Below are 12,555 nucleotides of genomic sequence, written 5' to 3' on the forward strand. Positions count from 1 at the left end.
TGTTCCCAATATCCTGAATTCCCACAAATTGTTTCTTTTTTTTTTTTTTTTTAAGATTTTATTTATTTATTGATGAAAGAAACAGAGAGAGAGAGGCAAAGACACAGGCAGAGGCAGAAACAGGCTCCAGGCAGGGAGCCCGACGCAGGACTCGATCCTGGGTCCCCAGGATCAGGCTCTGGGCTGAAGGTGGTGCTAAACCACTGAGCTACCCGGGCTGCCCTCACAAATTGTTTCATTGATTATTTCCTCTCCTTTGTTTGCAATGGGGTGATGGACTTCTTAGATTGGTTTTCTAATTTCTGTTCTTTTCTTTCCTATTTTTGTTTTCTGCTCTCTAGAATATTTCATCAACATAGCTACCAATCCTCCAATTAAGTTTTTTATTTCAGTTCCAGAAGCTCTTTTTTCTTCTATGATTCTTTTATTCTGTTCTTATTCTGTCATTGCAATATGTTCCCTAAGGATGTTTTTCTTCTAATATCTTATTTCTTGGTGTTTCCTATTTATTTTTTCACCTTTTTCATTTGTGAAGAGGCTTTCAGGTGACTAAACAATAGAAATTTATTGTCTTACCATTCTGGAGGCTGTCAGTGTGAAATCAGAGTGTGAGCAGGGTTGGCTCCTTCTGAGGGCTGTGAGGGAAAAAAATCTGTCTCAGGCCCCTCCAAAGATCCTATCTCACAATGAGGTCACATCCTGAAGTACAAAGGGTTAGGACATTCAGCATAATGGAAGTCCAGGATAGAGGGAGCAACAGTACAAAAAAAAAATCAGATTTTAATATTTGCACAGCATTGCTTAGTAACTACTTGGCTCATTTCTAAAACCCAAGATTAAAGGATGCTTATGGAAGCAATTGATTTTTCTCTATTTTCTGGTGTAAATATGTAAGCATGGCTCATCCACTAATTGCATTTGCTTTGGAAATTGGAATCTAATGAAGAATATCTTTAGTATGATCTATTGATATTTTATCTTGATTAAGTAAAACTTCATTATCTTACAGAAATATATCCCTTTTCTTTCTTTTTAGGTTGGCGTTGTAAACGGTATGGTCACCGAACAGGCGACAAAGAATGCCCTTTTTTTATCAAAGGCAACCAGAAGTTAGAACAGTTCAGAGTTGTAAGTAAAACCCAGGGTTTCAATTTATATTTGCCAGAAATGGTGAATGTCAATGACTCAGGCAGTGACCAGTGAACTGGAGGTTAACATGAACTACATTTCCAGGGCTTTCTGGCCAAAGTATCTGTGTTAATGACATTTCTGTTAAACTGAATTTGAGGGGATTCCTGGGTGGCTCAGCGGTTTAGCGCCCCCTTCAGCCCAGGGCGTGATCCTGGGGTCCCGGGATCGAGTCACGCATCGGGCTCCCTGCGTGGAGCCTGCTTCTCCCTCTGCCTGTGTCTCTGCCTCTCTCTCTGTGCCTCTCATGAACAAATAAATAAAATATTTAAAAAAATAAATAAATAAAAATAAATAAACTGAATTTGTATGACAGATTAGCTCATTAGCAAAAAACTAATGTTTATTAAAGTGACATTTGCTTATGCCTTGGGAACACCAATTTCCTTTTCTGAAAGACACTGTTATGTGTTCAATCACTTTTTGCTTATAGAAAAAAATCTTTCATAACTAAAATCAGCGTTCTAGTTCCAATCTTTATGTCAAGATTAAATATGTTTCTTTTATAAACTAGATATATATGTATAAATGATGTATCCAGTTTGCATGACAGTAAAATAGATGTGTCATTTCCCCACTTTATTTTCACAGTCACCTTGCAGGGTTGTTAGCACCCATTCAGGCACTCTTTCAGGCAGTTTACTTATGCTGTTATCAGAGAGATTAGGATTATCACCATATATCAAACTGGGGTCCGCAAACATTTGCCAGGGACTTTAAGACATTTTAAAAATTCGGGACGCCTGGGTGGCTCAGTGGTTGAGCATCTGCCTTCGGCCCGAGGCGTGATCCTGAGTCCGGAGATCAATCCCACATCGGGCTCCCTGTGAGGAGCCTGTTTCCCCCTCTATGTCTCTGCCTCTCTCTGTGTGTCTCTCATGAATAAATAAATAAACAAAATCTTTTTTAAAAAAGGCATTTTAAAAATTGTACTTTCATTTTAAAAATATGGGGAAAATATTCTGGGTAAATCAGTGCTACCAGGAAAGGCAAATTTACAGTTCCTATAAGTTAAATTGAATGAAAAAATTCATATATTTTAATTCAGAACCTAAATTCTAAAAGTAGATCCTAAGGCTATGAAATCAATATATACAAATTTTTATGAACATGTAAGGAATTATTCCGAATTATTTCTGTGACTGAAAAATAGACTAAAGAAAATAGGAAACAACTTCAGTGACCAGCATACTAACATAAGTACTGTAATATAGAAGTCATATAGCTTTAGTTTCTTTTTTTTCATTTTTTATTTTTTATTTTTTTAATGATAGTCACACAGAGAGAGAGAGAGAGAGGCAGAGAACAGGCAGAGGGAGGAGCAGGCTCCATGCACCGGGAGCCCGATGTGGGATTCGATCCCGGGTCTCCAGGATCGCGCCCTGGGCCAAAGGCAGGCGCTAAACCGCTGTGCCACCAGGGATCCCAGAAGTCATATAGCTTTAAAAAAAATAAAGTCATATAGCTTTTAAAAATTATTTTTTGGAAGAATGTATAATATCATGGAAAGATATTCATGAAAATGTTAATAAAAAGAGAACACAATTATATATTATAATTTTTTGTAAATTATGAATGACTAGAAGAACCATGCTAAAATGTTAGCAGTAAATATCTCTGGCTAGTAAGAATATAGATATTTTTAACTTTTTTGTTTTTTTTTATTTTTTTATTTTTAACTTTTTTAATATGTAAATTTGTTATTGAACATTTTTAAAGATAATTCACTTACAGTAAAATTCAGTCTATGTGTAGTCCTATTCTAAGTACTTTTAAATTACACAACCATTACAAGAATACGTTTGCTTTAACAAAATTGACATGTTACAGTAAGGTTTTTCACAATTGATTTTTTAAGTCCAATATTGCGTGTCTCCAAGGAAATATGCTTAGGTAACTTGATAAGGATATTTCCACACTTCTTTTTGGGCATATACATAGGTTTTTGCGCATCAGTACATGAATCATTCTTATGTATCATTTCGAACTTAGTATCTCTTGATCATCTGTTTACATAAAAAAAGAAGTACCTCAATATTTCTAAGTAATATTTAATGATTCATGTTTGATATCCTTAAAAAAGCTATTCAAATTATATCTGTATAACTTTTTTGTAGCTTCTATGAGTTTGAAGTGATGGCGACCCTTAAGAAGGATTAGAACGTGTTAAATATAAAATTACACCAAACGGAAAAAAAACTGCTTTCAGTAAAATACGAATTTTTATTTAGCTGATAGTCCATGGAGCCTAACAGAACTGTAACCTTTTGTCATCCTCAAGGCACATGAAGATCCCATGTATGACATCATCCGAGAGAACAAAAGACACGAAAAGGATGTAAGGTGAGATGGTTCTAATGATACCAATACCCTCTTAACGTCTGAAATTATATAAAGTTGGAAACACCCATTCTAGTATTAGATGAGTGGTTTGGTAACTATGGTACTTTAGCTGTGAAATATTTGGAAGGCAGGAGTAATCACAGAAAGGCCAGTGGGTGGGGAATGGGCAGGCCAGCCTTGTTCTACTTGGGTTAGCTTAAAGCAGTGGGCTTGGCTGCTCCTGCTCACACCACTGATGGATGCTGACTTAGTTTCAGTGTCTGAGCTATTGTTAAAAATTTGCTTTAGACAAGAATAAAGATAAGGTGAATGAAGAGGAGGGTTGGTTCTTCTCAAACTGGTTACATGGAATTCTAAGTGTTAGGGAGATAGATTACCTAGTGTGACCTTGAGCAGCTGTGGGTGGGAGGGTGGGGTGTGATGAAGGAAGGTAGGAACGTGTCCGAAGTTCTGTACTAAGGACTGGAGAAACATGCAGAAGAATTCAGGATGATGAAGAGACTACAGAGTGACTTGTACACTGGTTACCGTCACATCAGAGAGGCATGGGTGTGAACAAGAATGGGGAAGACATGCACAAATAAAAGTGAATACTGTCTTCAGTAAGGTGGTTATTCGTGATGTTTTTTTTTTTTACTCTCGCTGCTGCTCTTATATCGTTTTTATCTATGTTTTATCTACGTTAAATATGGTTTTGGTTATCTTCTCTGTGTAGGATACAGCAGTTGAAACAGTTACTGGAGGACTCTACCTCCGAGGAAGATGGGAGCAGCTCCAGTTCCTCAGCATGCAAAGAGAAACACAAGAAAAAGAAGAAGAAAGAAAAACATAAGAAAAGGAAGAAAGACAAGAAGAAGAAGAAGAAACGAAAGCATAAGTCTTCCAAGTCGAATGAGAGTTCAGACTCGGATTGATGAGGACTTGACTGGTTGAGCATTGTCTGAGCATTGTCTCCCCACAGATCAGACACTGTGGCCAAAGACCAGAGGCCACGGTGGAGGCGGGGAGGACGAGGAGGGAGCCGCCAGAGAGCAGGGGATTCGACGTCACCCGTGTGAATCCTCACCTGCCTTCCTGCAAAGATGTGACCCCAGGAGGGTGAGTTGTACCTTCCCAGGCGCTGGCTCTGAACAGCAGCTGATCTCAGGCAGGAAAGCTTTGTTCAGTGCCCTCCTCCCGCTGAGCCCCGAGGTTTGTGATTCCTTGGAGGGGCCTGTGCCGGGGCAGCTGGACTGGGGATGAGCTCTGAGGAAGCTCCAGGTGCTGCCCCAGCCTCTCCCACCCCCCACCAGGGCACTACTTGGTTCCCAGAGACTTCAGGCTTGACTTTTCTCTGTTGTCCAGGATAATAAAAGCTCATTATTTATTTTTTAAATGTATTTATTTTTTACTTCTGAATAATACATGCATGTGCTCAAAAATTTAAAAGGTATACAAGGTTTAATCATGAAAATTTTTCCTCCTTCCTTTCTCTCCCAGCCACCTGTATCCCTTCCCAATGGCTACCAGTTTTACCAGGTTCTTGTTGGGTCTTCCAGAAATATTTTATATGTCACAATAAATATAGGGCTTTTTTTTTTTTACACAAATGCCATAAATACTCATCTGCACATTTTTAACAATGTAAAACAGATTATTTTAATATCAAGTACATTTGGCATTGCGGTACCAAAAGGTGTGTGTTTATAATCTCATGAGATGGTTTAATTGAGGAGGAAGGAGGGTTTAATTGAGGCTTAATTGAGGCTATAACAGCAATGAAAAATCTTGTGTGGCTACACTGTATTTCATTTGTTTGGATCTGACTGCCTGCATCCCAAGATTTTTCTGAGTCATTGACTCAGAAAATTTTTAAGAATATAGGGGAATTGTTAGATGAGGTCAGCTACCCATATCCCAAAACACATCCCTCACTTCCTTCGTCTTCCTGTTGGTTAAACAGAGCCCACCTATGCTCTTCTGTCTTTGTACCACAGCAAAAGCAGCTTAGCTCATCTGTGTGGTGCTTGCAGCTAACGGAGAGGAAGTCTTGTTCTTTACTGAGCCAAATAGAGATCATCCTCACAGGTGTCCCTCCCTCTTCAGCAGGGGCTATTGCTGTTTTCAGGGCCCCAGTAACTCTCCTCCCATTTCTGTCCTCTTTCTCTGGGGGGTTTCTCTGGGAATTACCCCCTCTTTAAAGAACAGCCAATCCAATCCCAGAATGGACCCATCTTCTACTCATCAATGAATGCTCCCAGTGTTGGCCTTGGAGTAACATACTGGTACAGACTGGAATCAGCACACTAGGCTTCTTATTTCTGAAAGTTCTAAGGCCAGTTACTTCAGGTATCCTTTACATTTATTCTTGGCATCCTAGGTCAGCATGCAAAACATGGGCCATCTGTCCTCTCCTGTGTCCTCCTCAGTGTTTCCTACTAGTCTCATAACTCATCTTCCAGGAATTTCTGTCCTTCTGGAATCCAATTCACAAAAAAAAAATTTTTTTTTTTTAAGATTTTATTTATTCATGAGAGACACACACAGAGAGAGAGAGGCAGAGACACAGGCAGAGGGAGAAGCAGGCTCCAAGCAGGGAGCCTGACATGGGACTCGATCCCAGGTCTCCAGGATCACGCCCCGGGCTGAAGGCGGTGCTAAACCCCTGAGCCACCCGGGCTGCCTGAAAAAATATTCTTAAACAATAATGAAAGTCTGCATCCATATCAACTACAGTGCTTGTTAAAACACAGATCACTGAACTCCCAGATTTCCAGAGTTTCTAATTCAGTAGGTTTGTGGTGAACCTAGGAATGTTCCTAACAAGTCCCCAAATGATCCTAACACTGTTGGTCTGAGAACCACACTGGGAGAACCACCGCTCCGTATCTTGGAGCCTTCCTCCACTTCCTGTTATAACTGGAAATCTGGCCATCTCCTCCAGCCCTTGCAAGGTAACTACTGTCCCTACTCCCTTATTCTGGTTTTCTGTATCTTTTTTGTTTCTGGCCTAGATCCCAAAGTCCCATCACTTAAGCCTGTCCTTCCGATTCAGAGCCATTGCAGAGTAAAAAGTGAAAGGAAATCTACTTAAAATGGTTTTATAGCACCTTCAAGATCAAGATCTTTTAAAAAATACATTACCAGTTTTTTAAATTCGTTTTACATCACTGAATAACACTATGAATACTGTTCTCTTCCTGTCAGGCCAGCCTCCGCTTGTGCCCTGGACGCCGACTCTCAGCAGTTAGAGGGCAGTGATTAAGAGCACTGGCTCCGGATCCAGACTGCCTGGTTTTGAATACCAGCTGCACCATTCCTGAGCTATCAGATTATACAAGTTGCCTGACCATTCTGTGCTGCCATTTACTTGATGGATAATATTTACCTCATAGAATCATCAAGAATGAAAGGACTCAATACTTGTAAAACATTTAGAACACAGTTTGGAACATTTCAATTGCTAAATGAATGTTAGTTGTTCCTGCTGCTACTTATGCTATCATCATTATCTGTTCTTGCTTCCTCACGGATCTTCCTTCCTTACCTCATCACACTCCGGTCTTCACATTCTTTCTTCCTTTCAACTGTTCTGTTGCCACCAGCATTTAAAAACTATTTTAAAATTGTAAATGGAGGGGCATCTGGCAGGCTCACTCTGTAGAGCATGTTGACTCTTGATCCCAAGGTTGTGAGTTCAAGACCCATGTCAAGCATGAAGTCTTCTTTAAAAAAATTTTTTTGTAAAATTTGAAAAGTAATAACCTGCTCATCCCAATTCAACTGTCCTACGACTTCATCTCACTTACTATACACCTTGGCAGTCTCACTGCTTCCTACAAGCTTTAAGTGGCCACAAAATTCCTTGGTTGGAATGTGCTACCTAACCATTTAACCATTCTTTATGCAGTTAATTATTTTGGGTTGAAAGCAATCAAAACCCAGCAGAGTTAGAAAAAGCTCTTTACCTCCCCCTCAACTGCCTGCCTGTACAAGGAAGAGAGCTATTAACAGATTCCTCTTTATCTAAGATGCTTATTTGTATAATAATAGGGCAGCCTTTGTTTTCCAGACATCTGTCACCTCCCTGCTGTCTTGCTCAGTCCCCTGCTCCTCTTAGCTCATGTGTCTTACTGCTTCACTGTCTTTGGAATTTCATATGTAGGAAACTGTATTTGATTTGTCTCATTTCTCATATCAATTTGATTCTTAGTCCAGCTAAAAGAACCTTAAAGGGCAGAGAACATTCTCCCTCCACAACCACCACATACATATTTCTCACAAATCACTATACCACAGAAGGGTAAATATCTTAAATAAACAGGAATCTGTTAATAGCTCTCTTCCTGGTACAGGCAGGTAGTTGAGGGGGAAGTAAGTAAAAAAGCTTTTTCTAAATCTGCTGGGTTTTTATTGCTTTTAACTCAAAATAATGTTCATGTCAAAGTAACCCATTTGGGGCAGCCTGCCATTGGCTCCTACATGGTCAGATTACCAAAATAGATTTCTCATATACATTTGGTCTTTATCCATAGTTTCTAGCTCATATCTCCCCCAAAACACTTGTAATCTTATGAGTGATATGAGCAATGGGAGCTTTTTATTATTTTTTTTTTAAATATTTGGTCTCCTGTCCCCAATTCCTAAAATCACTTTAGAGCCATAAGGGCAAAACAGGTGTTTTGTTACTCTAACAAGCCCCTTTCCACCAAAACTGGGTTTATGTTAATGAGTTGAATTTTGGAAACCACCTAAGGATGGGGACTTGTTGCCATGTATAGCATCAGGAATTTTCAGTCCTACCCCCTGATTTCAGGGGAGGGTAAGAGTAGGTTGAATTAATCACCAATAGGCCATTATTTCATCAATTGTGCCCATGTAATATGCGTCTAGTATGGTTTGGAGAGCTTTCTGGAAGAGTGGCACCCCTGGATAGGGCATAGAAGCTCCTCACCCCTTCCCACATACTTTGCCCTAAGCATCTGTTCCATCTGGCTGTTCCTGAGTTATATCCTTTTATAATAAACCAATAATCTAGTAAATAAAATGTTTCTGTGTCCTCTAAGCTGCTCTTAAGCAAATTAATCGGACCCTAAGCAGGGGGCAAGGGAACCTCCAACCTACAATCTGCCTGTCAGAAGCACAGGTGATAACCTGGGCTTTTGGGTGGCATTTGAAGAGGGGTGGGGCAATCTTGTAGGACTGAGCCCCTAACCTGTGGTATTTGATACTTTCAGTAGCAGAACAAAGTTAAATTGTAGGGCACCCTGCTGGTGTTGGTGTCCTGAGAATCCTTGGATGTGTGTGAGGAAACCCACAGGCAGACATTCAACCACTGAGCCACCCAGGCATCCCAAAAAAATAGTTTTAAAATAATCCCTATACCCAATGTGGGGCTCAAACTCACAACACCAAGATCAAGAGTTTCATGCTCTACCTCATGAGCCAGCCAGGCACCCCTACAGTTTTTTTGAAACTTGGTCCTATTCAGGGATCTTACTTGTGGGGGTCTTCTCTGTATTTTAGGATATTCAACAGCATCCCTGACCTCTACCCACTAGATGCCGCTAGCACTACCATTTCTCACTTGTGACAACCAAAAATATCTACATGCAAAGGAATAAAACTGACCCTTATCTTATACCACACACAAAAAATCAATTCAAAATGGAGTAGATATTTAAATGTTAAGAACTTAGGGGCACTGGTAGAGAATGTGATACTTGATCTGAGGGTCATCAGTTCAAGCCACACATTGGGCATAGAGTTGACTTTAAAAAATAATAACAAATATTAAATAGATACATAAGTAATAGATAATGGTAAATAGAAAAAGTTTCCTTAAAAATAATAAGTAATAATAAATAATGTTAAGACTTAAAGCTGTAAAACTGCTATTAAAAAAAAATAGGAAAAAGCTTATTGGGATGCTGGGTGGCTCAGTGGTTGGGCATCTATCTGCCTTTGGCTCAGGGCGTGATCCTAGAGTCTTGGGATCGAGTCCCACATCGGGCTTCCTGCATGGAGCCTGCTTCTCCTTCTGCCTCGGTCTCTTCCTCTCTATCTCTCTGTGTCTCTCATGAATAAATAAAATCTTTAAATAAAAAAAAAGCTTCTTAACACTAGTCTTAACACTGATGTCTTGAATATGACACCAACTACATCAAATTAAGAACGCTTTTACAAACCAAAGGAACAATCAAAATGAAAAGGCAACCTAGGAATGGGAGAAAAGTCCTGTTTCAGAGGAGTTAATACACAAAATATATAAAGAACTCCCACAACTCAATAAATAGCAAGAAAACAAGCTGATTTTAAAAAACAAAGGAATTGAACAGACATTCCTCCAAAGAATAACCGTCAAGTACATTAAAAAATATATCACTGATGATAGAAATGAAATGCAAATCACAAGCACAATAAGATATCACCTTATACTTGTTATGATGGCTATTGTCAAAGAAAGATATCAGTGTTGGTGAGAATGTGATGAAATGAGAATCCTTGCACACTGTTGGTGGCAATGTCAATGGGGGAGGTTGCTACCAAAAACAGTATGGCAATTCCTCAAAAACTTAAAAACAGAACTACTATTTTTCCTAGTCCCACTTCTAAGTATATATCCAAAGTTATCAGAATCAGGATCTTTTTTTTTTTAAATTTTTATTTATTTATGATAGTCACAGAGAGAGAGAGGCAGAGACACAGGCAGAGGGAGAAGCAGGCTCCATGCACCGGGAGCCCGACGTGGGATTCGATCCCGGGTCTCCAGGATCGGGTCTCCAGGATCGTGCCCTGGGCCAAAGGCAGGCGCTAAACCGCTGCGCCACCCAGGGATCCCCAGAATCAGGATCTTGAGGAGGTACTGCATTCCCATGTTCACTGCAGCATGATTGACAATAGCCAAGACATGCAGACAATGAAAATGCTCATCAACAGATAAAAGGGTAAACACCATGTAGTACTATTCAGCCATAAAATAGCGAAATCCTACATCTGTGACAACATGGATGAAACAGGCAGACTTTATTTTCACTGAAATAAGCCAGACACAGAGGACAAATACTACAGGATACCACATGAATCTAAAATAGTCACACCCACAGAAACAAGAGGGTAGAATGGTGATTCCCAGGGACTACGGTGAGGAGGAAACAGCAAGGTATATTAATCAAAGAGTAAACGTTTTATTTTTACAACATAAATAAGTCCTAGAAATTGACTTTATAGCATAGTGTCAATAGTTAATACTAAATCATATACTTAATATTTTATGAAGATCTTATGTTAACTATACACCATACATATGTATGAGAGAACACACAAGTTGAAACAAACATTTGAAAGTTTCTGGCATAGATGGTAATATTTTCACAGGTGAATAATCATCTCCAAACTTACCAAGTTGTATACCAATGTGCAGCTTTTTTTATACCAATCATACCTCAATAAAGTGACTTAATAAGATAAATAAAATGTATGGAAACTGTCTCAGTTGGGAGTCACTGCTTGAGCAGTTTCTTCAAAGAATTATCTCTACAGTTGACCCTTGAACAACATGAGTTTGAATTCTGTGGGTCCACTTATATGCAGATTTTTTTCAATACTGTATTATAAATGCATTATCCTTATGATTTTCTTAACACTTTTTCTTTAGCTTACTTTATTGGAAGAATATGGTATATAATATATACAGCATACAAAATACATTTATGTTACCTGTTAAGCTTCCAGTCAACAGTAGGCTATTAGAAGTTTAGGGGAGTCAAGTTATACTCAGATTTTGATGCACAGGAGGTTGGCACCCCAACAGGTCAACTATATTTAATCTCTTTACATACTTTTCTTTTTTCTTACCCATCGTGCTCTTGGATATACCTCTTAGATTAGTACACTTGGACTTCCATAACAAATACCACAGAATGGGTGCATAAACAACAGAAATTTACTTTCTCCCAGTTCTGGAGGCTAAAAGTTCCACATTAAAGTGCCAGGGCACTGATTTCTAATAAGAGGACTCTGCTTGTAGACAGCCTCACTTGGCCTTTTCTCTATGCCCACACAGAGCACTCTGTTACCTCTTGCTCTTTTATAAAAACAGTTCTTTTGGATCAAGGACCCAGTCTTATGGTCTCATTTAACCTTAATTACGCCCTTAAAGGTCCTATTCTCCAAATGTAGTCACACTGGGTGTTAGGACTTAAATGTAGAAGCTTCAAACACACTTCACTCCATAACATCCCTGAAGTGCTCTTGCTAGGACCACCAGTACTGCCATTGTTAAGAAATCCTTTTTAGTCCTTTTCTTAATCTTTTTAGCATTTGACACTGTTGACCCCTTTTCCATGAAAGATCCTTAGCAACTGGATTTCATGACACCTCTCCAGATGTTCTAACCTATCTCATAGGCTGCTTTTCTTACACTCCAGTGTAACTCTTGGTTCCAATCCTTTAAATATCAATGTTACTCACACTTCTGGCTTAGCCCTTCTCTTCATTCTGTTCTCAGCAACTCTTATGGCTTAAAGTGTCAGTACTCTGATGACAGCCCTGAACACCTTCCTGAGCCCTAGACTTACTCATTTAGATGTCCTGTGGGCACTCCACCACTCTACCCAGCTCACAAGCATGATACCTTTAGCATTTTACTCTAAAGATGGTGCCATCATTCACCTCAGTTGACAGAAGCCTAGCCTGATCCTTCCCAGAAGCTCTCAGCTGCTTCTGTCCTGTGTGCTTCTCAATACCCAAGGCACCTATTATACTCTAAAGTGACTATTTCCTTGCCTGACTGCCCATTAATCTGGAAAATTCTTGAGGGCTCAGACCATGCTCCCTGTTATATCCTCAGCCTCCAACACACTGATAACATATGGTATTCAATACAATTTTATTGAATGGATAGATTTTCCAGTTGGAACATTATTTAGAATTGCCAGTGAATACCATACTGCACCACTTGTGTCCACCTACTCATCAACTGCAGGCTGAACCCCACACCTGGTGTTAGATGTAGGAAGGACAGTAAATTACCCCACAAACTGA

The 12,555-nt window shown here is 39.5% G+C and overlaps 1 protein-coding gene across 2 annotated transcripts in view; it reads left to right on the forward strand.

The window, feature by feature from the left end:
- LOC144288622 (retinitis pigmentosa 9 protein-like) overlaps nt 1-12,555 on the forward strand; it is a 42,092-nt gene that overhangs the window by 16,001 nt on the left and 13,536 nt on the right. Inside the window, exons 4-7 of one of the 2 annotated variants that reach the window (XM_077856283.1) lie at nt 1,037-1,128; nt 3,470-3,531; nt 4,247-4,629; nt 6,718-11,004. In XM_077856283.1, the coding sequence (XP_077712409.1) occupies nt 1,037-1,128; nt 3,470-3,531; nt 4,247-4,445 (353 nt within the window). In that variant the 3' untranslated portion in view covers nt 4,446-4,629; nt 6,718-11,004. Of the gene's footprint in view, nt 1-1,036; nt 1,129-3,469; nt 3,532-4,246; nt 4,630-6,717; nt 11,005-12,555 lie in introns of those variants that run through there. The other variant, XM_077856284.1, reaches the window with a different exon arrangement.

Source organism: Canis aureus, chromosome 18, assembly GCF_053574225.1.
Source record: "Canis aureus isolate CA01 chromosome 18, VMU_Caureus_v.1.0, whole genome shotgun sequence".
In the NCBI taxonomy this organism is placed as follows: Eukaryota; Metazoa; Chordata; class Mammalia; order Carnivora; family Canidae; genus Canis; species Canis aureus.